General features: G+C 44.5%; 2 protein-coding genes across 2 annotated transcripts in view; one reads left to right on the top strand and one right to left on the bottom strand.

The window, feature by feature from the left end:
- Window positions 1-47: 47 nt before the first annotated feature.
- Window positions 48-9,892, top strand: LOC115117328 (proteinase-activated receptor 3-like). Its single transcript, XM_029645803.2, has 6 exons — window positions 48-60; window positions 553-636; window positions 861-868; window positions 2,159-2,262; window positions 5,869-5,883; window positions 8,815-9,892. Exons 1-6 carry the CDS (start codon window positions 48-50, stop codon window positions 9,890-9,892), a joined length of 1,302 nt encoding a protein of 433 aa, XP_029501663.2.
- A 7,207-nt stretch (window positions 9,893-17,099) lies between these two features.
- The window catches only part of LOC115121122 (synaptic vesicle glycoprotein 2C-like), a 58,855-nt gene continuing 49,057 nt past the window's right edge, over window positions 17,100-26,897 (bottom strand). The window contains exons 10-12 of the mRNA XM_065017412.1: window positions 21,054-21,257; window positions 20,690-20,849; window positions 17,100-20,584 (exon numbers count right to left, since the gene is read on the bottom strand). Of these exons, the coding sequence (XP_064873484.1) occupies window positions 20,401-20,584; window positions 20,690-20,849; window positions 21,054-21,257 (548 nt within the window). The 3' untranslated portion in view covers window positions 17,100-20,400. The remainder of the gene's footprint in view (window positions 20,585-20,689; window positions 20,850-21,053; window positions 21,258-26,897) is intronic.

The raw sequence follows: 26,897 nt of genomic DNA on the forward strand, positions 1-26,897 counted from the left end.
CCTTTTTTTAAAGGTAATTTTACGGTTTGCTTGAGTAATTTGCGATCATGGCTCTATATAGTACTGTGTGTTGCCGTGAATTCGTTTTGGACATAGTAACTGTGAAGATAAACCTGATTGCATGTCTTGTGTGTCTGAGCTGAATGTTATTTGCTTATGCAGAGAATCTGTAATGTTCATTACAGTAATACTTCTCAAAAAAACTACAAGAGAAGCAGTTCATCTCTCGTTGACCCTCAACCAGGAAAGAATGACATGCATGTCATTGATTGTAGAACTCTATTTGCAGTTAAAGGTGGTACACCTAGAATTTCTCCAAATTGTTTCTCCTTCTCCCCTAACTTTGTGAATAGGACTTGACCATGATTATTGACCATTTTGTTATACTTAGGAGCTCCTCAACTAGCTTCCTCAACTTGCTCACTGGTCACACCCTTTATACACAACTCCAGTTGAGGTTTAGGTCTTAGAGAATGTTTTGAACCAAATACAATGTTTTTAGTGAGAGGGGTCCACATAGATGTTTAGATGAGACTCTCTGTTGTGTCCCAGCATCTGTGCGTCAGAGACACAGGAAGAACAAGATAGGCCACAGGGTCACACCTGGTAGCTGCCGGGGCCTGACGGGAACTCACAGTGGGATGATCAAAATAAATACAATGTTTGAGATATAATTGATAAAAATGGGAGTTGAGGTTATCAGTTTTGTTTGAACATGAGGGGGAAGCTTGGGGGGTAAAAAATGGCTTTACGTGCCATTGTTGTTGTTCTGTTGGACATGTAGCATTTATTATTTACCAGTAAATGAGGGACACAGCAGGCATAGTGTGTCTTTGTGAGCGGATGTTGTTTGTTTTCAGACAAAGACGTAAGTGGGGATATTTCTTTGAGCTACAGGAAAGATGTGACTAGTGTTTTTTTGAGAGAGTGCGTCTGCACCATCGCCCACTCACACAATACATAGACAATAGATAGACGTAAAGACAGCGTTTTTATTTAGAAATATGATTCATCTGTTGAACAGCTGACTCATTATATAATTTTATTTGTGCGATCGGTAAAAACATAATTATTTGTGCCAGTTTTCTCAGAAGATACAGTACCAGTCAAAAGTTTGGACACACCGACTCATTCAAGGGGATTTCTTTATTTTTTACAATTATTTTAAGAACCAGGAAGATAAGGTCACACTCCCACAAGTGATATCATTGAAAAGCCCATACTGTCCTCTCAAAGGGACAACAGGACTTAATACAGTGTCTTGTATAGCCTCAGAGATAAGGACCCAGAACTGATAACCACTAGAGAGGACAAAATTGCTAAGTTAATTGCTAAGTCTCACGAAGATACACCTCACTGTATATGAGTTGTACCCTCTATTTGACTAAATAACCCAAGTGACTTGATCAGTAAACCAATAGAGTAGTTCTCTTAACCCATAAAACAAATCTGATCTCTATTCAAAAAGAGTGGCGGTTCAATTCGGTTTAGACATTTCCGCAAATGTGTTAAAAATAAAAACTGAAATATCACATTTACGTAAGTATTCAGACCCTTTACTCAGTACTTTGTTGAAGCACATTTGGCAGCAATTACAGCCTTGAGTCTTCTTGGGTATGATGCTCATCTGCAGATAACCTCCCCCCAACTAGCTCTGACTTTGCTGATAGCTACTTTATTGAGGAAAAATGTACTTACTATGACTGTGATAATGTGGCTGTCCCACCTAGCTACAATATCTTAAGATGAATGCATTAACTGTAAGTCACTCTGCTAAATTACTCAAATGTAAACATACATTTTGAGAAAGTAGTTCTTCAGCAGCACAAAATTATGCTGGCAACACCAACTTGAAAACATTCCTTCAAAATAAGAGTACCAATAGAAAAGCTTTAAGAATATATCTTTAAAGCGTTCTACTGCAAGGAATGTGTGTTAGAGATGCAATGTCTTCAAAATACCTCTTTTGTTTTGAAGTTTTAAACCGGAAGTGTGTTTTCTATTACTGCCTATTGCTCTGCCTTCCTCTCTGGTTTAACTCACTGAAAAAAACTTGACGGAACAAGAACAGACAGACTTTTTGACAGAGATGTGACCTCGCTGGACATCTATAGAGATCTGCCTATATTTTTAATAGCTAGAGTTTATTAATTCATAGGACTATTCAGATAAACTGTGGCAATGGGGAAACTGTTTAAAAAAACTTGTTTCATCTCTTTTGCTGGATGTGACCTTTCAATCCAAAGGTAAAGACAACTCCTTGTTATTGATGACCGTTTATCAATAAGTAAACTGAAATTATACAAAAATACCATTTAGTGATGGTTTCTAATAGAGGTCGACCAATAATGATTTTTCAACGCCGATACCGATAGCGATTATTGGAGGACCAAAAAAAGCCGATACCTATTAATCGCCTGATTTTTTAAATTTTATTTGTAATAATGACAATTACAATAATACTGAATGAACACTTATTTTAACTTCATATAATACATAAATAAAATCAATTTAGCCTCAAATAAATAATGAAACATGTTCAATTTGGTTTAAATAATGCAAAAACAAAGTGTTGGAGAAGAAAGTAAAAGTGCAATATGTGCCATGTAAAAAAGCTAACGTTTAAGTTCCTTGCTCAGAACATGAGAACATATGAAAGCTGGTGGTTCCTTTTAACATGAGTCTTCAATATTCCCAGGTAAGAAGTTTTAGGTTGTAGTTATTATAGGAATTATAGGACTATTTCTCTCTATACCATTTATATTTCATTAACCTTTGACTATTGGATGTTCTTATAGGCCCTTGCAGAGCAAGGGGAACAACTACTCCAAGTCTCAGAGCGAGTGACATCACCGATTGAAACGCTATTAGCGTGCACCCTGCTAATTAGCTAGCCATTTCACATCGGTTACACCAGCCTAATCTCGGGAGTTGATAGGCTTGAAGTCATAAATAGCTCAATGCTTGAAGCACAGCGAAGAGCTGCTGGCAAATGCACAAAAGTGCTGTTTGAATGAATGCTTACGAGCCTGCTGCTGCCTACCATCGCTCAGTCAGACTGCTCTATCAAATATCAAATCATAGACTTAATTATAACATAATAACACACAGAAATACGAGCCTTTGGTTATTAATATGATCGAATCCGGAAACTATCATTTCGAAAACAAAATGTTTATTCTTTCAGTGAAATATGGAACCTTTCCTTATTTTATCTAATGGGTGGCATCCCTAAGTCTAAATATTGCTGTTACATTGTACAACCTTCAATGTTATGTCATAATTATGTACAATTCTGGCAAATTAATTATGGTCTTTGTTAGGAATAAATGGACTTCACACAGTTCGCAACGAGCCAGGTGGCCCAAACTGCTGCATATACACTGCTTGCACGGAATGCAAGAGAAGTGACACAATTTCCCTAATTTTAAGAAATTCATGTTAGCAGGCAATATTAACTAAATATGCTGGTTTAAAAACATATACTTGTATATTGATTTTAAAGAAAGGGATGGATGTTTATGGTTAGGTTTGGTGCAACGACAGTGCTAAATCATCACCCGTTTGGTGAAGTAGGCTGTGATTCGATGAGAAATTAACAGGCAACGCATCGATTATATGCAACGCAGGACACGCTAGATAAACTAGTAATATCATCAACCATGTGTAGTTAACTAGTGAGTAAGTTAAGATTGATTGTTTTTTATAAGATAAGTTTAATGCTAGCTAGCAACTTGCCTTGGCTTCTTGCTGCCCTCGCATAACAGGTAGTCAGCCTGCCACGCAGGCTCCTCGTGGAGTGCAATGTGAGGCAGGTGGTTAGAGCGTTGGACTAGTAACCGGAAGGTTGCAAAAACGAATCCCCGAGCAAAGTCTGCCATTCTGCCCCTGAACAAGGCAGTTAACTGTTGGAGGAAATTATAGTTGAAATGATTAATTATGTATACATTTATTTAAGAACCATTTATTTTAATACTATTATGTTATGGTATGAAATGTATGGGTTCTTGGTTAAGCTGTTACTGAAAATGTAAGTAAAACAAATTAATTGTCTGTACCTTGTGGGTTTAAAGGAGGGGGATGGCATATATCTTTTCTGACAGATAAGAATGATCTTTGATGTTCCATTAGTGGAGGAGAAGATGTCTTTTAGACAGATTGGAATGTTTGTTTTATGAGGGGAGTAGAAGAAGATCTCCAGACCTGAAGACACTGAAGACACTTATGAGGGTGTGAGAGAGAAGCTGATGATGTCATTTTATGTTGTCTCTTTAAAATGTAAGGTTCTTTGTATTTTTGGTCAGTACTCTCTTGTAATAAACGCTGTTACCTGAGTTTAAGACTCGGGCTCTGTCCATTCCTATAATAATAATATGGGTTTTACGATCCCATAGAATGCATTGACAGAGTGCTTAATTCTGATTGGGAAATAATACAGAGGAATTTAGAATTCCACTAACATTAACCCACCGTTCCTAAGCCGTCATTGAAAATAAGAATGTGTTCTTAACTGACTTGCCCAGTTAAATAAAGGTGTAAAAAAAAAAAAAAAAATTAAATGCCAAATTGGTGTCCAAAAATTTCCGATTGTTTCCGATTTCCGAAATCGGCCCTAATTAAATCAGTCGACCTCTAGTTTCTAATAATTTATTTTGCCAACTGTGAGATTTATCCAGTTTCATCCAAGGGGGACTATAATAACATTTAACACAAAAAATATATATTAAAATGTCAATATGTTTTTTGTAATAATTGACCTATATTTATACAGTAGATATGTGAATCACTGAACCAAAGCCGTATGTATGATTTTACTAATCGACAGGGCACAGATAGACTGCTCTCTCTCTTCTGATTCAGTCACTGGTCCTATGTTCCAGCATGTTACAGTGAAAACCACGTGTTTGACTAACACCCGAGTCCTTTCCTTGTCAGCAGCTCTACTCATTACCATAGATAGGAAACTCAGTCGTCATGCCATGTCAAATTACCTTAATGTACTGTATGCTTTATTATATTGGAAAACCAAATGCATATTGTTATTTCTCTTTCAATTCTTAATTGTCACTTCTCATGTCATACAGTCAGCTCCAAAAGTATTGGGACATTTTTAGTTGTTTGGTTCTGTTCTCCATTATTTTGTGCCCAATAGAAATTAATGGTAAATAATGTATTGTGTCATTTTAGAGTCACTTTATTGTAAATTAGAATATGCTTCTACATTCATGTGGAAGCTACCATGATTACGGATAGTCCTGAATGAACCGTGAATAATGATGAGTGAGAAAGTTAGATGCACAAATATCATTCCGCCATGAAAATGCTAACCTCCCCTGTTATTGAGAGGTTAACAGATGTTGGAGGCATGATATTTGTACATCTGTAACTGTGTCTCACTCATCATTATTCACAATTCATTAATCATGGTAGCATACAGAAATATATCTTATTTAGAATAAAAGTGTCTCGAAAAATTACACTATACATTATTTACCATTCATTTCTACCGGGCAAAAAATTATCAAAACAAACAGCATATGCATCCAACAAGTTTATAGAGTCACAAGATTGATGTAATCACTATGTGCTAGGAATATAGGACCAAATACTAAACTTTTGACTACTTTAATACACATAAGTATTTCTACCAGCATGTCGCATGTGCAACCAGAGGGGGAAAAAACTTTACTCTACACAAAGAAACACATACAAAGCTCTCCATCGCTCTCCATTTGGCAAATCTGACAATAATTCTATTCTCCTGATTCCTGCTTACAAGCAAAAACTAAAGCAGGAAGAACCAGTGACTCGCTCTATATGGAAGTGGTCAGATGACTCGGATGCTACGCTACAGGACTGTTTTGCTAGTACAGACTGGAATATGTTTCGGGATTCATCCAATGGCATTGAGGAGTATACTACCTCAGTCACAGGCTTCATCAATAAATGCATCGACGACGTCATCCCCACAGTTACCGCACGTACATATCCCAACCAGAAGCCATGGATTACAAGCAACAACCACACCCAGCTAAAGGCTAGAAGCTGCCGCTCTCAAGGAGCGGGACACTAATTCGGATGCTTAAGAAATCCTGCTATGCCCTCAGACAAACCATCAAACAGGCAAAGCATCAATACAGAACAAAAATTGAATCCTACTACAACGGCTCTGATGCTCGTCGGATGTGGCAGGGCTTGCAAACTATTACGGACTACAAAGGGAAACCCACCCGTGAGCTGCCAAGTGACGCAAGCTTAACAGATGGGCTAAAATACTTTTATGCTCGCTTCGAGGCAAGCAATATCGAAGCATACATCAGAGCACCAGCTGTTCCAGACGACTGTGTGATCATGCTCTCTGTGGCCAATATGAGCAAGACCTTTAAACAGGTCAACATTCACAAGAAGATTACCAGGACGTGTACTCAGAGCATGCGCAGACCAACTGGCAAGTGTCTTCACTGACATTTTCAACCTCTCCCTGACCGAGTCTGTAATACCTACATGTTTCAAGCAGACCACCATAGTCCCTGTGCCCAACAAAGCTAAGCTAACCTGCCTAAATGACTACTGCACTGTAGCACTCACATCGGTAGCCATGAAGTGCTTTGAAAGGCTGGGCATGGCTCACAACACCATCATCCCGGTAACCCTAGACCCACTCCAATTCGCATACCACCCCAACAGATCCACAGATGACCCAATCTCAATCTCACTCCACATTGCCCTTTCCCGCCTGGACAAAAGGAGCACATATGTGAGAATGCTGTTCATTGACTACAGTTTAGCGTTCAACACCATAGTGCCCACAAAGCTCATCACTAAGCTAAGGACCCTGGGACTAAACACCTTCCTCTGCAACTGGATCCTAGACTTCCTGAAGGGCTGCCCCAGGTGGTAAGGGTAGGCAACAACACATCTGCCAAGCTGATCCTCCTGTACTCCCTGTTCACCCATGGCTGCGTGGCCAAGAACGACTCCAACACCGTCATTAAGTTTGCTGACGACACAACAGTGGTAGTGATCACCAACAATGATGAGACCGCCTATAGGGAGGAGGTCAGAGACCTGGCAATGTAATGCCAGGACAACAACCTCTCCCTCAACGTGAGCAAGACAATGGAGCTGATCGTGGACTACAGGAAAAGAAGGGCCGAACACACCCCCATTCACATCGACAGGGCTGTAGTGGAGCGGGTCGAGAGTTAAGTTCCTTGGTGTCCACATCACCAACAAATGATCATGGTCCAAACACACCAAGAAAGTTTTGAAGAGGGCACGACAATGCCTTTACCCCCTGAGTAGACTGAAAAGATTTGGCATGGGTCACAATATCCTCAAAAAGTTCCACAGCTGCACCATCAAGAGCATCCTGACAGATTGCATCACCGCCTGTTATGGCAACTGCTCGGCGTCCGACCGTAAGGAGGTAGTGTGTACAGCCCAGCACATCACTGGGGCCAAGCTTCGTGCCATCCAGGACCTATATACTAGGCGGTATCAGACAAAGGCCCCAAAAATTGTCAGAGACCCCAGTCACCCAAGTCATAGAGGATTCTCTCTGCTACAGCATAGCAAGCAGTACCGGAGCATCAAGTCTAGGTCCAAAAGGCTCCTTAACAGATTCTACCCCCAAGCCATAAGACTGCTGAACAATTAATCAAATGGCCACTCGGACTATTTACATTGACCCCCCCTTTTGTTTTTACGCTTCTGCTACTCGCTGTTTCTTATCTATTCATAGTCACTTTATGTAAAAGTTACCTCGACGAACCTGTACCCCCACACATTGTCAGTACCAGTACCCCTGTATGTAGCCTCGTTATTGTTATTTTATTGTGTTACTTTTCATATTTTTTTTAAACTTTAGTTTATTTTGTAAATATTTTCTCAACTCTATATCTTGAACTGCATTGTTGGTTAAGGACTTGTAATAAGCATTTCACAGGTCTACCTGTTGTAGTCGGCGCATGTGACAAATAATAATTTATTTGATTTGATTAAGTGAATTTGTCCAAATACTTTTTGTAACGGTTTTCTACTATCTCCTCCTAGCAAGGATCGGACCAAAATGCAGCGTGTAGATTACGACTCATGTTTAATGAAAAAAAAACACACTAAACACAAACACTACAAAACGTAATGAGAACCGAAACAGCCTATACTTGTGTAAACTAACACATAGACAGGAACATCAAGACACTAAGGACAATCACCCACGACAAACTCAAAGAATATGGCTGCCTAAATATGGTTCCCAATCAGAGACAACGATAAACACCTGCCTCTGATTGAGAACCACTCCAGACAGCCATAGACTTTACTAGATCACCCCACTAGCTACAATCCCAATATATACACACCACATACAAAAACCCATGCCACACCCTGGCCTGACCCAATACATGAAGATAAACACAAAATACTTCGACCAGGGCGTGACACTTTTGGTCCCCTAAAATGGGGGAACTATGTACAAAAAGTGCTGTAATTTCTAAATGGTTCAACTGATATGGATGAAAATACCCTGAAATTAAAGCTGACAGCCGCACTATCATTTCAAATCTAAAGTGCTAGAGCACAGAGCTAAAACAGTAACACATCTCACTGTCCCAATTCTCTTGGAGCTCACTGTATATTCCTATGTAAATGAAAATCGCTAACCAAATGAATGTTGAACACACAAGAAAAACAAAAGACAAAAGCTGTTTTGAATAGCCTTCAGTGTACTTTCAGTATGAGTTATAGTGCCAAACCCTAATGTCTCCCTCCCTTCATGTCCTCTCCCGGGAAAAAAATGCCAGGAAATCCAAGAGGAACATTACTGGTGGTAAATCCCAGAACATTTAGAGGAGAAATTATCCAGTTAAAGTCTGTCACTCTCCCTAATGCCACCCAACAGACACAGACACAACAAGCACCCCATTCTTCTCCCCTCCTCAGCCCCTCTGCCCTTACCCCTCCGGCGCTGCGGTTGCTAAGCAATGACACAGCGGCGTATCTTGCCGGCCCTCTGAGCACATGGGTCATACCCTGCGTTTACATGCTGGCCGTTGTCGTAGGGATCCCGGCCAACATTGCCATCTTGTCTGCCGGGGCCACTAAAGTCAGGACAGTGTCGTCAACCATCCTTTACTGCAGCCTGGCCATCTCCGACCTCTTCCTCCTCCTCTCTCTCATCGTCAAGGCCCACTACCATCTCCACGGCAACCACTGGATGTTCTGCGAGACTGCCTGCCGTGTTGTCACAGCCTGTTTCTATGGCAACCTCTACTGCTCGTCCCACACGCTAGCCTGCCTTAGCATCAAGCGCTACCTGGCTGTGGTGCACCCCTTCCTCTACAAGAGCCTTCCCAAGAGGGCGTGCACCGTTTGGGCCAGTTTGGCTGTGTGGGGGGTGTTTGGGGCTGCCATCATACCTAAACTACTGGTCCGTCAGAGCTACCGCCTACCCCAGCTCGGCTTCACCACCTGCCAGGATGTACTCCCCCGGGACTACAGCTCCCATGCTCCTCTGCTCTACTACAATATGGGTGTGACAATCCTGGGTCTATTATTCACCCTGGTGGTCATGGCTGTGTGTTACACACGGATCGTCCGAGGACTCAACCACTCGCACCACGACTGGACACTGTATGTCAAGGCAAGCTCACTGGTGTTTGTGATCTTCGTGGCATGTTTCGGCCCCGTCGCAACCTTCCACTTCCTGCATTACGTACGCCTGTTGGAAGGCGGAGAGGAGAGCTTCTATGGCTACTTCAAGGTAGCAGTGTGTCTGTGCTGCCTGCATGCCTGCCTGGACCCGTTCCTCTTCCTCCTCATGTCTAAATCAGATGGATCTAAACTCTACTTCATGACCCTCAAGGGGAAGACACTGAACATCTCCACCTGAATCTTAATCTGGATTAGAATCTGGATTAAAAGTGAAAACTGAATTTTACATGATCTGGATTAGAACCTGCATCACAGGCCTACATTTGTGTCAGAGATCTCAATCTGTAGCTAAACTGTGAATGTATGTGACTGACTATCAGAGCATCCTATTCACTTATTCTGAATGAAAATTTGGAACATAAACAGGCCACAAACAGGATCAGGACAGTTATGGATCTCAGTGTAAATGGGACAACATCTGGTTTAGGATCTAGTTCCATATGTGATATCTGTTTGGATTTGTATGTGACTCTTTGCTGTTTTTTTCTGTTTGAGCTGGAAACCAGACGGCAGAAACAGGACCTTTCTGACAACGAACAGATAGTAATGTCAACTACTGTATCAATAACTGTACACTGTATTCTGAGTAGACTGGAATTATATTGTGTGTGTGTGTGTGTGTGTGTGTGTGTGTGTGTGTGTGTGTGTGTGCGCGCGTGTGTATGGACTTGTATAGGTGTATTATTATTTACATACAAAACAAGCTTTGTTGATCAATGCTTGGCTCTTTCAGTACATGTTATTTAAAGAGAATGTTTTAAATGTACCATGTAGTTACACTAAGTGTACAAGAACATTAGGAATACCTGCTCTTTCCATGACAGACTGAACAGGTGAATCCAGGTGAAAGCTATTATCCCTTATTGTTAAATCCACTTCAGTCACTGTAGATGAAGGGGAGGAGACAGGTTAAAGAAGGATTTTTAAGCCTTGAGACATGGTTGTGTACAGTTGAAGTCGGATGTTTACATACACCTTAGCCAAATACATATAAACTAAGTTTTTCACAATTCCTGACATTTAATCCTGGTAAAAAAAATCCCTGTTTTAGGTCAGTTAGGATCACCACTTTATTTTAAGAATGTGAAATGTCAGAATAATAGTAGAGAATTATTTATTTCAGCTTTTATTCCTTTCATCACATTCCCAGTGGGTCAGAAGTTTACATACACTCAATTAGTATTTGGTAGCATTGCCTTTAAAATTGTTTAACTTGGGTCAAACGTTTCGGGTAGCCTTCCACAAGCTTCCCATAATAATTTGGGTGGATTTTGGCCCATTCCTCCTGACAGAGCTGGTGTAACTGTGTCAGGTTTGTAGGCCTCCTTACTCACACACGCTTTTTCAGTTCTGCCCACAAATGTTCTATGGGATTGAGGTCACGGCTTTGTGATGGCCACTCCAATACCTTGACTTTGTTGTCCTTAAGCCATTTTGACACAACTTTGGAAGTATGCTTGGGGTCATTGTCCATTTGGAAGACCCATTTGCGACCAAGCTTTAACTTCCTGACTGATGTCTTGAGATGTTTTCTTCAAAATATCCACATAATTTTCCTGCCTCATGATGCCATCTATTTTGTGAAGTGCACCAGTCCCTCCTGCAGCAAAGCACCCCCACAACATGATGCTGCCAACCCGTGCTTCACGGTTGAGATGGTGTTCTTCAGCTTGCAAGCCTAACCCTTTTTCCTCCAAACACAACTATGGTCATTATGGCCAAACTGTTCTATTTTTGTTTCATCAGACCAGAGGACATTTCTCAAAAAATTATTATCTTTCTCCCCATGTGGAGTTGCAAACCGTACTCTGGCTTTTTTATGGCGGTTTTGGAGCAGTGGCTTCTTCCTTGCTGAGCGGCCTTTCGGGTTATGTCGACATAGGACTCATTTTACTGTGGATATAGATACTTTTGTACCTGTTTCCTCCAGCATCTTCACAAGGTCCTTTGCTGTTGTTCTGGGATTGATTTGCACTTTTCTCACCAAAGTACGTTCATCTCTAGGAGACGGAACGCATCTCCTTCCTGAGCAGTATGATGGCTGCGTGGTCCCATGGTGTTTATACTTGCGTTGTCACGCCCTGACCTTAGAGAGACATTTTATTTCCCTATTTGGTTAGGTCAGGGTGTGATGTGGGGTGGGCATTCTATGTTTTGTTTTCTATGTTTTCTATGTTACCTTCAAACTCAGTGCCTTTTTGCATGACATCATGGGAAAATCAAAAGAAATCAGCCAAGGTGGAGAAAATAAAGAGGACAGGTGAAACGGATCAGGGTGTGACAAGAGCACACATGCCAATACCAGAGTGGTCACATTTACTATTTGATGCAACATTTTTTGTGACAAAACAATCAGTACAGTTGAAAATAAGATGGAAAACCATTTAACTTCTATTTTTTATTCAGTACATGGGAATTTAACCACAAAATAAATGTTTATGTGCTCCACGTCATCGTGCACATCCTTTTATTTGCAACAAGTAAATTTGATGGCAACATCTCTGGTGCAGATTTTGGAATATTCAGATAAAAATCTGTCGCCAATTGGGTGGAAACTGTGAGAGCAAAATTGCAAGATTATGTTAACATATAGTATTTGCATCAAATGGTTATTTTATGCAACAGAATGTCATGTTATGTCTTGTCCCTGTGCTTTCTCTTCTCTTCGTTTCCCCCTGCTGGTCGTATTAGGTTACTATCTTTCTCTCTCTCTTTCGTTCCGTTCCTGCTCCCAGCTGTTCCCCATTCTCCTAACGACCTCGTTTACTCTCTCACACCTGTCAAATCAAATCAAATCAAATTTATTTATATAGCCCTTCGTACATCAGCTGATATCTCAAAGTGCTGTACAGAAACCCAGCCTAAAACCCCAAACAGCAAACAATGCAGGTGTAAAAGCATCTGTCTCCTCTTTTGCCCTCTGATTAAGTCTCTATTTCTCTCTCTGTTTCTGCTTCTGACCTTGTCGGATTCTTGTTTGCTTTGCCCTTGTCCCGTCCTGTCGTAATCTGCCTCTTCATCAGATGCTGCGTGTGAGCAGGTGTCTCTGTCCTCTATGGCCCGCGCCTACCCAGAGGGACCTGCAGTCTGTTGCCGCTAGCCCTGCAATTCTCCTCTACTACTAGAAGGAGGACTCTCCTGCAAAGATAGAGGATTTATGTTTTCCCTGTTTGGACATCTCCTGTAACGATTGAGGATTTATGTTTTCCCTGTTTGGACATTAAAAGACTGTTTCTGTTGAATCGCTGTTGGGTCCTCACTCACCTGCATAACACAGAATAGAGGGTTGTTACAACTATATTGTGTCTGTGTGGGCTTTTATTCGTAACAATAGGGAAGGTCATGGAATAGCCACCAGATCATGTCTGTGCTCACGGGGGCAGGCCAATGACTTAGTTAAACTTTAAAGGGAATACAATTCTCTCACATTAACATCACATTACATCATTTCACAAATAGTTTCATCTCTACTCATTCATTTTATACAAGAATATGATGCAAACCTCATAACGGAGGCACCTGTATAAACAGAGTTAGGGTAATGTGGCTGTAATGTCTTTCATGAGGTCACGAACATGAAACAAAATGGCCCGGGTCGTAGCTGGCTTCTTCACCGACCGTTTACACATTCTCCAAAACATGGATATTGTTCAGTTCTCAAATTCTGTGATGTAGAAGAAGTTCCTTTACTCTACTGTGAAACTCTCTCCATACTACATGGCCAGGGAGAGTCTCTTTACGGAATTTATGATATGGGGGTTAAGTTGTAAAACTGCCCCCCTCCCAACAGGAGAGGGGGTTATTCACATCTCTGCTAGCCAATTGACAGAAAGTGTTAACATCATGACAACAGTATATAGTCATTGAACACGGATCACTTTATTAATGTTTACATACTGTTTTACCCACTTCATACTGTATTCTAGTCAAGGCTTTTTATTCAGATAATGCCCATAATGTCTAGACACCCTCATATACCCACATATTATATTCCAGACTCTGACATAACTCATAAGATTTCTTAATTTCCTTTCTTACATATTTTGGGGATCTGTGTGTATTGTTCGGTATTACTGCACTGTCGGAGCTAGGAACATAAGCATTTCGCTACACCTGCAAAATACATGTACACGAGCAATACAATTTTCATTCGATTTTGATTTATGATCCTATTAAAGCTCAGTAGTTATAGTGATTAGATTGTGAGCGAGGGGGTTCAAAAGCAGGGCCTCCTGCGCAACACAGGAGCGCATTAGCCCACTTAGCCAAAGCAACTCCTCAGGTCTCATGCAAGTTTGCTCATCACCTGAACACGCTCACCCACATGCACGCCCACACACTGAATGAACAGTTCCATCTTCTGGCCATCTTGATAAATGACACCAATTGTAAAGTCTGTAATCAAAGTACCATGGTTGTTAGAGAATGTAACTCTTTATTGAATACATTACGTGTAGATCCCAGTGGAACCTACCACTATATAGTTGTCGTGACGTTGTATTAGTTTACCTCTTAGAGCTAACCTCCTACTTTTCAGTGAAACACATAAGAGGGCAACAGTACTTGTGCAAAGTTTCAGAATGATAACTTCTAAAATGAGTGTGCTACATGACATTTATCATGAAGTCACCCAGGTGTCCCACACAAGTAGCCCAAATGTACCCAAGTGGCCAATTTGGTGAAGGTATACATTTTGAGACAAATAACTATATGCAAAATACCAAAATGGTATTCTAACACCCCCCCCCCAAAAAAAAAAAATTGGGGGAAAAAAAAATGTATACATTTACAAAATAACATGGGGTAACTATTTACACACTTTCAGTATTTGGAAGACCCTCAGTCCTCTATCAATTCAAATGTATTTATAAAGCGCTTTGTACATCAGCTAATATCTCAAAGTGCTGTACAGAAACCCAGCCTAAAACCCAAAACAGCAAGCAATGCAGGTGTAGAAGCAAGGTGGCTAGGAAAAACTCCCTAGAAAGGCCAAAACCTAGGAAGAAATCTAGAGAGGAACCAGGCTATGGGGGGTGGCCAGTCCTCTTCTGGCTGTGCCGGGTGGAGATTATAACAGAACATGGCCGAGATTTTCAAACGGTCATAGATGACCAGCAGGGTCAAATAATAATAATCACAGTAGTTGTAGAGGATGCAACAGGACAGCACCTCAAGAGTAAATATGAACAGTTTAGGGTTCCATAGCCACAGGCAGAACAGTTGAAACTGGAACAGCAGCAAGGCCAGGTGGACTTGCATGGTCCTAGGGCTCAGGTCCTCCGAGAGAGAGATAGAGAGAATTAGAGAGAGCATACTTAAATTCACACAGGACACCGGATAAGACAGAAGAAGTACTCCAGATATAACAAACTGACCCTAGCCCCCCGACACAAACTACTGTAACATAAATACTGGAGGCTGAGACAGGAGGGGTCAGGAGACACTGTGGCCCCATCTGATGAGACCCCCGGACAGGGCCAAACAGGAAGGATATAACCCCACCCACTTTGCCAAAGCTCTACACAATATTGTGCTGCTGATGCCAGGTGCCATAGCAGTCTCTTTCTGCTGTAAAGCAGAGGGTCACCAAGCATGTGGTGCAGGTGATGGGGGACTTCATTTTGCAAAGAACACAGCGACGCCTCCATGCTGTGCCCTTTTGGCCCTGAGGCACATCCATGCCTGCAGAAATCAATTTGGGCAGATGAACACCACTTGTAGCAGGAGCTGGATGAACCAGCTTCAGTGGGGGATGGACACCTTGGCACTGGGGGCTCCCATTCGGAGTCAGTGTCACTGTGAAAGAAAATGTTCAGTTAGAATAGTTTCACACATGAGCCCTGTATCAACAGGTATAATAAACAGATATATATAGAGTACAGGGAACATAAGGTTGAATATATTATTATAGACCTGCTAGATCTACTGTCTCTTTTATATTATGACATTTCAGCTAGATCTACTGTCTCTATTATATTATGACAGACCAGCTAGATCTACTGTCTTTATTATATTACAACAGACCAGCTGTATCTACGGTCTCCATTTCACTTTGGCCATTGTTGTGGGCCTGCCCTCCCCTAAACAGCCTCAAATAGGCTATTTCATGTGGGTTGGGGTGGGGCGGCAGACACACGCATCTCACATTTCATTACATTTTTATATATTGCTACTAAATAAAATAAAAAATCATAAATAATATTTTATATTATTAATTTCAAACAAGGGCATTAGCATGAGAAGAACTTACCAGTCCAAAACGATGTCCTCTCCGTTCAAAAAATATTCATCCATTTGGGAATCGCTAAATGAATCGTCCTCCCAACAATCTGTATCACTTTCCCGATTTCTTCTAAAATTGTGTGTACATCTGTATATCTAGACTTAGATTTAGCTTTCCCTGATTTAGTCGCCATACTGATTGATATATAAACAGCTGAATATGCGAAACAACGCTGTGCGTAATATGCGTTGCTCCTTCCGGTATGAAACTTCAATAGCGAATGACCCTCTTTACACCGGAGTTTACTACATGGGTTGGTCTTCCAACACATAAACATTACATATTGCCGTTTACCTCAGCTCATTGGCTATCTACCCAGCTAGATTTCAAGACGATCAGTGGTCATTGGGTTAAAATGCAGTCAATCAACAAAACAGCTGTCAAATCATTGGTGCACAATGATGTCATTACGTGTCGTCGAAAATGGATTGAGATGGAATTCACGACACCAGCGGTTCACAAAATGTTTTGTGTTAGGCTATAAAAACGGATTTTATCAAACAAAAGATAATTCATTGTGTAATAATGAGCATTGCGATTGCAAACAGACGAAGATCGTCAAAGGTAAACATTTTATTTTAATGCAGTTTGTGATTTTGTTACGCCTGTGCTGGTTGAAATAGTTTTTTTATGGGGCTCTATCCTCAGATAATCACATCGTATTCTTTCGCAGTAAATCCCTTTTTAAATCTGACAACGCAGTTGGATTAGCAAGATTCTAGGCTTTCGATACATGTGAGACACTTGTAATTTCATTAATGTTTAATATGACTATTTATGTAGCGATCACCGTATGTTGTCGAATTTAATCCCGCTAACGGTTTCGGTGCTTAGAGGTTAATGTTGTTCGTCGAATGATTACAAGTTTCTAATTACGTGATTAACTGAATCAAGCAATTATTAACTCATTAACTTGGGGCACCATGGGAAAACTAGTTTTTATTGAGTTTCTATTTCCCAAATTAACTCAAAGAATATCAGAATATCGATTTTACAACAGCCGCTAATTAACCAGTTGCCTCTAACAATCTCGTTCTGAACGTCGTATAGCCCGTGAATCTGCACGGACCCGGGTCCCACCAATGAATTCGTACCACACCAATCTTAGTTGAATATTTATTTACTAAAAAGCTAAAATGATGATAAAAGATACACATAGACAAAACACATTATAGGCTATTGATTAGAACTTAGTATACAGGGCCAACACACTATGGCGCATGTTACCCACAATGGGAATTTCAAAAGAGAGAGAAAAAAGAAAGTGCACAAGAGAAATATACATTTGTGTGAATTTGTCATCTATGCTATTCTAACCCTAGCTTTGCCCCAAACTGCCGCTCTTATGGGTCAGAATATAATGATGTAATTATGTGGGGATGATCTCTGGGGATTCTCTGCGTGGACCGTTCCACTGTTCGATGAAGCACTTCTCCTGCGCACCTCCCTGCTCGTCCTCCTGGTGTCAGTGTCCTTTTTGGCTTAGGAGTCTGTTCCCTCACCCTTTTCTCTGGAAGGGGTCTACTGAGGACAGACAGCTCTGTAGCTCAGAGCTCACAGCATAGGAATGAAACCCTTTAGATACCACGATTCGATGGGAGATGGAGGCTAGGTGGTTCGACTTGAATTCACCCGCTTAGACACAGCTACTCATCCGTAGCTTGGGTAGAAAATGATTTCTTTGTCTTCAAACTTGCGTTGCGTTCTGGGTTCGTTGACTTTTTAGACCTCGCTGCAGCTGGTGTCACGTAGTCCTGCTGTAAATTCTATACTCACAGGTTTTATACCCTTGGGTCAGAAGTGGGCGTAGCTGCCTTTAGGGCAATTCTCTGGGCGTACCAAGTTAATGAGGCAAGGGCTAGGTTTTATTCAAATCCAATTTTAGACAACTAACTTAACATTTCATCTTCCCCAAAACATTCTCTTTGATTTGGATATTTTCCATACAACGTACAATGTATAAACATCAAACATATACTAGGGAAACCCTTCACATTACAATGTTTTTGTAATAACGTCATCTATTAACCTTTGATAACAGAACAAAAATGACATACATTTTCATATTCCATCTATCGTCATGACCACCATTGTGGCTGACGAAAACAATTGTTCCAAAGTCCCTTTAGTTCATGTTTAATGTTCTGAGGCTGGTTCTCAATAGTAATCGAACATAGGAATTTGTCTATGGCCTGAGATTTACCAGGGCCGTGAGGGGCCATAAAACCCTCCACATTTTCAGACCCCTAGCTCTCCCCTCCTCTGTTGGGGTTGAGAGATAATCTGTAGGGTTGTGGTCTCCTGTAACCTGACCTGATCAAGACAGTCATGACATAGTTTACATTGCACCTGTTAACCTTCCCTAGTCAAAGTAAATCAGATCAAGGACAGGTATTTGACAAATGGTTTAACACACACCTCCATGTATTGTCTACAGCAGGGCTATTCAAACCTGGGCCTCAAGATTTACTAACTACAGAACTGCTGGTTTTCATCCTTCCCCTCTAATCAGGGACGGATTCAGACCTGGTCAGTGGATTATCTGGCCAATCAATGGCATGCATGTTATTTCTGTGTCTAGACCAGGTTACGGTTAAGCACTTTGTGAAAAATGTTTTTGTAAAAAGCACTATACTTTGATATATTGATCAGTGAGAAGAGGGACAGAAGGGGAGAAGAGGAAACCAGCAGTACTGTGGAGGGACCTGGAGGGGCTGTAGTTGAATAGTCCTGGTCTATAGCATGTCTGTAGCTCCGTACAGAACAGTCATTTCCCCACTGCATGCCCCGTCAAAATTACCCAGAAGAACAGATGGACACCTGCCCACAGAACAAGGAACTGACCAGATTGACACAGTCACCTTTGATCCAGATTAAAATGGCTGCAGCAGGGATGTAGTGGAGTGGAAGCACAACTAAACAAGGACAACACCACTGGTTTATTAAATGAAAAGTGTTAACACACCTGGCTGTTACACCAACTTAGCATTGTTACCTGCAGTGTTTATGTTACTCTCTCTGTTATCTCAACCAGCTACAGTGTTTAGCCACCGTTATGTTTTTCTACAACTACATCCCTGTAGCAGAGACACAAAAACAGAACACACAACAGAAAGACTTTAGTAACACACATGCAAAGTTTCCTATTTGAACAGAAGTGTAGTTAAAGAGTTGATTTCATACAGAGTGTGACGTGATGAGGGATGGATGGCTGCAAGTGATGCAGTTGGACAAGCTGAAAGACAAACTCATTAACACACCATTAACCATTAACTCTTCTTGAACTGCACTGTTGGTTAGGGGCTTGTAAGTAAGCATTTCACGGTAAGGTCTACACTTGTATTAGCTGCATGTGCCAAATAAAGTTTGATTTGAAACCAGTCAAGACACTTCAGTGAGTCAAGTCAACTCATTAACATCGACCTCAACCCATAGTTGGGAAATGAACAACGTTTGAATATATACAATATATTATACACGTGCACACAATATCATACATACACACACACTGTACATTTACACAAATGAGCCATACCTGGTCAAATGCAAAAGCATGTACTGCAATGATGCCATTATGATACTGCAATGTCATGAATATGTTAAAGGCATAGTTCACTCCAAACTATACATTTAGCTTTCAGTGAAATAGGTTAAATGTCCCTTAACATGACAACAGAGTCATGTGCTCACAAGAGCTTAAGCCTGAAACCTAAATTGATGCTTCTTTAGTTAGGATTCTGCCCTTAGAGAATGATTATGTTGTAACGTATAGTAACTATGGTACCCAGGCTGACTAAAGAACGTATCTTATCACCTAACTTGTATTCATGTCAGACCCGTGGCACTGAGGAAAGCAGCAATAGGTACCTTTGATTAAACTTAGGCTAGGTTTAGAATGGCTTTTTCATATCTCAAGTTAAAACCCTCCTGCTTTCTGCTTAAACAGAGCTGAATTTTGATCAACTTCCCAAACTAAATGCCTGGATATTCAACAAGAAATAATCCTAAAACAAACAGCTGGTTTGGGAATGACAAGGTTGAAAAATAATTTAGGCAAGATAGTCCAGTCTTGGGGCAGAAACAGCAATCATCTCTCTACCTGGGCAGAGCCCTCCAGAAGGTGAATAAAATAGGGTTCAACTCTTCCCACTCCACCCCGAATTCCAGCTCCACCCCTCTGGTCGCAGGTACAGAGTACCTAAGGTTAAAATAAATATGGCCAAGGGCTCTTTTATTCCGAATACAACTTAACAAAATGTTGGACTAATTGCACTTTAGCACTTGCACTTCAACATGTAGCCCTTCACTTGAACACGCTATCATAAGGCCTACATACCACTGTCTTATAGTGTTCAACTAAAGCCTAATGGGTACATGAGTGAAGACTGCTGGCTAGTGTAGTTCTACATCAAGACGTGGCCGCGTGTGTCAGGCAGTCGTAGTCCCACCAGGCCTCCTCCCACTAGTACAGCCGACGCCAGCAGGATGGGGATGGTCTTTGTGATGCCAACCAGAGAGCCGAAGATCAGGTTCCCCAACACCGCTGCCAGCTTACACATGGCATTACAGAACCCAAAACCTGTACCCCTGGAGAGGAGAGGAGGGCAGAGGAGAGGAGAGAGTCAAGGATGGAGGTGTGTGTGTGTGTGTGTGCGTGTGTGTCGTGCCTGCCTGCCTGCGTGTTGTACCCACCTCCTGTCAGTCGGGTAGAGCTCAGCAGTAACAACATCCAGGGAGTTCCAGGCGGATATACTGAGGCCGTTATAGAGACACAGCATGAAGATCATCATAGACTCACTTGTCCCAAACCACAGGAAGAAACAACTGATGCCTGACAGCACCATGGAGCCCCCTGGAGGAGAAAACATGCTATTACACATCATATCACAACATAAGACATGATAACAGATTACAAACACATTTTCTTTTTGGTGATACATTTTTTTTTTTTCATAGGTACCGATATGTAAAACCCCAGGGGGGACAGTCACACAATTGAACATTTGTCTGAATATCAAATACATACTCTGTATGAAGTAGCATTTAAAAAACTTACCCAGCATGCTCAGGCGCCCTATCTTGTCCATGAGAAGGGCGGAGACTATGTTGCCGGGCAACACGGCGAGCGTCCCCACAAAGTTGACAAAGTAGACCCAGTAGGCACTGTAGTCATCATCAAAGGTCATCTGACAGCCCGTCTTGTTGTGGTGGAACGAACTGTTGATCACCCTCGACCCCACCAGCTTAGAATCGTCAATATCTGGAGAAAGACAAAGAGAGAAATAGAGAATCAGACAAGTGTACTATTTTGACTCCTTTATGTTCTATTTGTCTGGCAGGTGAACTTTCTGAATGGACACTGTGCTGGGTTTATACTTATTATCTCATGCTGCTTCCATGGGCCTTTAACTCTCTTTATTAACTCATGTTTGTCCCCTATCGTTCAGACATGGTCTCAGCCTGCCTCTTGTGAGTGTCTCTTCTCTTGATGAAGGGAAGGTAGAACAGGGCCGGGGGGGTCAGAAATATGGTCCGTCTGCAAAACATCCCAGGTCTTTTAGGGATAACTACGTAACTCTCCCCTGATGGAAACGCTATGAATACACGACATCACAGAGAAAGAGCAAAGGCAGCAAACACTATGACCTTTTCATACCTCTCTCGCTCTCTCTCTCTATCCCTCCCTTCCACCCCCTTCCTCTCTGTGTCGATGCTTGAGGCAATGAGACTACGTCTCCCATGAGACTTTGCCACCAAACTCACACGCCCAGATTGTTTTCATGTTCAGCTGTTTCCTAAATACTGAGATGGAACCGTTTCTAAATCTGCGACCCCTCATGGTCTGAGTCAGCTGAACCACACTGTAGCCGTTAGCGGTCCCCCTAATTCACTACTCCCTCAGAGACCCTGCCTTTCCTGGTTCAACTATTAGTCAGCTCCTCTTATAATTAGATTGTACTCCACATGAACCCTCCTTCATAAGGGCGACATAACACAGTCGTAACAATAATATAACAGATGTCATAAACAGTATTGAAAGATAACATTAACCAAGAACTGTGTTCAAGTGTACATTGAGATGATATTACAGCGTCCATTGGTCTGTGTAATGTCAAGCCAAAATAGAAAATATATCTTTCCTTCCCTCCACCTCACTTTAGAACACCGTATTTCCATCCCTAATCTTCTATCAGATACAATTGAACTGCTGGAGGAGTGTGCAACGATCATTGCAATGCTATTATAGGTGATACGTATGGACGTACGCACGGCTTGGTTTCTTTGTCAAGCACAGTGAACAAGGAACATAGAGGCCCTTTCTGCAGGGGAAGAGAGGTTGAGCTGTAATTCACTGGTGTAAAGGAAAGGTAGGGGGAGAGAGGGACAAGAGGAGAGAGAGAGAGAGGAACAGGAGAGAGAGGGGGAGAGGGAGGGAGAGAGAGAGAGGGACAGGAGAGAGAGGGAGGGAGAGGAGATAGAGGGGGAGAGGGACAAGAGGAGAGAGAGAGGGACAGAGAGAGAGGGGGAGAGGGAGGGAGAGAGAGGGAGGGAGAGGAGAGAGAGGGGGAGAGAGAGGGACAAGAGAGAGAGGGGGAGAGGGAGGGAGAGGAGAGAGAGGGACAGGAGAGAGAGAGAAGGAGAGAGAGAGAGAGAGGGACAGGATAGAGAGAGAGAGAGGGCCAAAGAGAGAGAGAGAGAGAGAGGGACAGGAGAGAGAGAGAAGGAGAGGGACAAGAGGAGAGAGAGAGAGGGACAGGAAAGAGAGGGGGAGAGGGACAAGAGGAGAGAGAGAGGGACAGGAGAGAGAGGGGGAGAGGGAGGGAGAGGAGAGAGAGGGGGAGAGAGAGGGACAAGAGAGAGAAGGGGAGAGGGAGGGGAGAGGAGAGAGAGGGACAGGAGAGAGAGAGAAGGAGAGAGAGAGAGGGACAGGATAGAGAGAGAGAGAGGCCAAGAGGAGAGAGAGAGAGAGAGAGAGAGAGAGAGAGAGGGACAGGAGAAAGAGAGGGACAAGAGGAGAGAGAGAGAGGGACAGGAGAGAGGGGGAGAGGGACAGGAGAGAGGTACAGAGAGAGAGGGGGAGACGGAGGGGGAGAGGGACAGGAGAGAGGTACAGGAGAGAGAGGGGAGAGGGAGGGAGAGGAGAGAGAGAAGGAGAGGGACAGGAGAGAGAAGGGGAGAGGGAGGGAGAGGAGAGAGGGGGAGAGGGAGGGAGGGAGAGGAGAGAGAGGGGAGAGGGACAGGAGAGAGGGACAGGAGAGAGAGGGGGAGAGGGAGGGAGAGAGAAGGAGAGGGACAAGAGGAGAGAGAGAGAGAGAGAGGGACAGGAGAGAGAGGGGAGAGGGAGGGAGAGGAGAGAGAGGGGAGAGGGACAAAAGGAGAGAGAGAGGGACAGGAGAGAGAGGGGGAGAGGGAGGGAGAGAGAGAGGGAGGGAGAGGAGAGAGAGGGGAGAGGGACAAGAGGAGAGAGAGGGACAGGAGAGAGAGGGGAGAGGGAGGGAGAGAGAGAGAGGGGGAGAGGGAGGGAGAGGAGAGAGAGGGACAGGAGAGAGAGAAGGAGAGAGAGAGAGGGACAGGATAGAGAGAGAGAGAGAGAGGGCCAAGAGGAGAGAGAGAGAGAGAGGGACAGGAGAGAGAGAGAATGAGAGGGACAAGAGAGAGAGAGAGAGGGACAGGAGAGAGAGGGGGAGAGGGACAGGATAGAGGTACAGGAGAGAGAGGGGGAGACGGAGGGGGAGAGGGACAGGAGAGAGGTACAGGAGAGAGAGGGGGAGAGGGAGGGAGAGGAGAGAGAGAAGGAGAGGGACAGGAGAGAGAAGGGGAGAGGGAGGGAGAGGAGAGAGAGAGGGAGAGGGACAGGAGAGAGGGACAGGAGAGAGAGGGGAGAGGGAGGGAGAGAGAAGGAGAGGGACAAGAGGAGAGAGAGAGAGGGACAGGAGAGAGAGGGGGAGAGGGAGGGAGGAGAGAGAGAGGGGAGAGGGACAAAAGGGAGAGAGAGGGACAGGAGAGAGAGGGGAGAGGGAGGGAGAGAGAGAGGGAGGGAGAGGAGAGAGAGGGGGAGAGGGACAAGAGGAGAGAGAGAGGGACAGGAGAGAGAGGGGGAGAGGGAGGGAGAGAGAGGGAGGAGAGGAGAGAGAGGGGGTGAGAGAGGGACAAGAGAGAGAGTGGGAGAGGGAGGGAGAGGAGAGAGAGGGACAGGAGAGAGAGAGAAGGAGAGAGAGGGACAGGATAGAGAGAGAGGGCCAAGAGGAGAGAGAGAGAGGGACAGGAGAGAGAGAGAATGAGAGGGACAAGAGGAGAGAGAGAGAGGGACAGGATAGAGAGAGAGAGAGGGCCAAGAGGAGAGAGAGAGAGAGAGGGACAGGAGAGAGAGAGAAGGAGAGGGACAAGAGGAGAGAGAGAGAGGGACAGGAAAGAGAGGGGGAGAGGGACAAGAGGAGAGAGAGAGGGACAGGAGAGAGAGGGGGAGAGGGAGGGAGAGAGAGAGGGAGGGAGAGGGAGAGAGGGGGAGAGGGACAAGAGAGAGAGAGAGGGACAGGAGAGAGAGGGGAGAGGGAGGGAGAGAGAGGGAGGGACAGGAGAGAGGGGGAGAGGGACAGGAGAGAGGTACAGGAGAGAGAGGGGGAGACGGAGGGGAGAGGGACAGGAGAGAGGTACAGGGAGAGAGAGGGGGAGAGGGAGGGAGAGGAGAGAGAGAAGGAGAGGGACAGGAGAGAGAAGGGGAGAGGGAGGGAGAGGAGAGAGGGGGAGAGGGAGGGAGGGAGAGGAGAGAGAGGGGGAGAGGGACAGGAGAGAGGGACAGGAGAGAGAGGGGGAGAGGGAGGGAGAGAGAAGGAGAGGGACAAGAGGAGAGAGAGAGAGGGACAGGAGAGAGAGGGGAGAGGGAGGGAGAGGAGAGAGAGGGGGGAGAGGGACAAAAGGAGAGAGAGAGGGACAGGAGAGAGAGGGGAGAGGGAGGGAGAGGAGAGAGAGGGGGTGAGAGAGGGACAAGAGAGAGAGGGGAGAGGGAGGGAGAGGAGAGAGAGGGACAGGAGAGAGAGAAGGAGAGAGAGAGAGGGACAGGATAGAGAGAGAGAGAGAGAGGGCCAAGAGAGAGAGAGAGAGAGAGAGGGACAGGAGAGAGAGAGAATGAGAGGGACAAGAGGAGAGAGAGAGAGGGACAGGAGAGAGAGGGGAGAGGGACAGGAGAGAGGTACAGGAGAGAGAGGGGGAGACGGAGGGGAGAGGGACAGGAGAGAGGTACAGGAGAGAGAGGGGGAGAGGGAGGGAGAGGAGAGAGAAAAGGAGAGGGAGGGAGAGAGGGGGGGGAGAGGGAGGGAGGGAGAGGAGAGAGGGGAGAGGGACAGGAGAGAGGGACAGGAGAGAGAGGGGAGAGGGAGGGAGAGAGAAGGAGAGGGACAAGAGAGAGAGAGAGGGACAGGAGAGAGAGGGGAGAGGGAGGGAGAGAGAGAGGGAGGGAGAGGGAGAGAGAGGGGTGAGAGAGGGACAAGAGAGAGTGGGAGAGGGAGGGAGAGGAGAGAGAGGGACAGGAGAGAGAGAGAAGGGAGAGAGGGACAGGATAGAGAGAGAGAGAGGGACAAAAGGGAGAGAGAGGGACAGAGAGAGAGGGGGAGAGGGAGGGAGAGAGAGAGGGAGGGAGAGGAGAGAGAGGGGGTGAGAGAGGGACAAGAGAGAGAGTGGGAGAGGGAGGGAGAGGAGAGAGAGGGACAGGAGAGAGAGAGAAGGAGAGAGAGGGACAGGATAGAGAGAGAGAGGGCCAAGAGGAGAGAGAGAGAGAGGGACAGGAGAGAGAGAGAATGGGAGGGACAAGAGAGAGAGAGAGAGAGGGACAGGAGAGAGAGGGGAGAGGGACAGGAGAGAGGTACAGGAGAGAGAGGGGGAGACGGAGGGGGAGAGGGACAGGAGAGAGGTACAGGAGAGAGAGGGGGAGAGGGAGGAAGAGGAGAGAGAGAAGGAGAGGGACAGGGAGAGAGAAGGGGAGAGGGAGCGAGAGAGAGAGGGGGAGAGGGAGGGAGGGAGAGGAGAGAGAGGGACAGGAGAGGGACAGGAGAGAGGGACAGGAGAGAGAGGGGGAGAGGGAGGGAGAGAGAATGAGAAGGACAAAGAGAGAGAGAGAGGGACAGGAGAGCGAGGGGGAGAGGGACAGGAGAGAGGTACAGAGAGAGAGGGGAGACGGAGGGGAGAGGGACAGGAGAGAGGTACAGGAGAGAGAGGGGAGAGGGAGGGAGAGGAGAGAGAGAGAAGGAGAGGGACAGGAGAGAGAAAGGGAGAGGGAGGGAGAGGAGAGAGGGGGAGAGGAGGGAGGGAGAGGAGAGAGAGGGGAGAGGGACAGGAGAGAGGGACAGGAGAGAGGGGGAGAGGGAGGGAGAGGAGAGAGAGAAGGAGAGGGACAGGAGAGAGGAGACAGAGAGAGAACAGAGAGAGAGAGCAGTGAGAGAGACAGAGAAGAGTGAGAGAGAACAGAGAGAGAGAGCAGAGAGAGACAGAGCAGAGAGAGAGAGACAGAGAGGGCGAGAGAGAGACAGAGAAGAGAGAGAGAGAGCAGAGAGAGACAGAGCAGAGAGAGAGAGAGAGAGGGCAAGGGGGAGAGAGAGAGAGGCAGAGCAGAGAGGGAGACAGAGAGAACACAGAGAGAGCAGAGAGATAGAGAGAGAGGAACAAGAAGAGAGAGGAGAGTAAGAGAGTTATGTCTGAAGGGTTTTGTGAGAGGCAGGGGGACACCTCATCTATAACATGGTTGCTGTGAGGAAGAGATGTGCTCAGAATTAATAGAATGAGTAACATTTCAAGTAAACAACCAAGTGTGTGTGTATGCGAGTACGCGTGCAGAGAGAGAGGGAGGGAGAGGAGAGAGAGGGGGTGAGAGAGGGACAAGAGAGAGAGTGGGAGAGGGAGGGAGAGG

This window comes from Oncorhynchus nerka, linkage group LG4, assembly GCF_034236695.1.
Source record: "Oncorhynchus nerka isolate Pitt River linkage group LG4, Oner_Uvic_2.0, whole genome shotgun sequence".
NCBI classification, from domain to species: Eukaryota; Metazoa; Chordata; class Actinopteri; order Salmoniformes; family Salmonidae; genus Oncorhynchus; species Oncorhynchus nerka.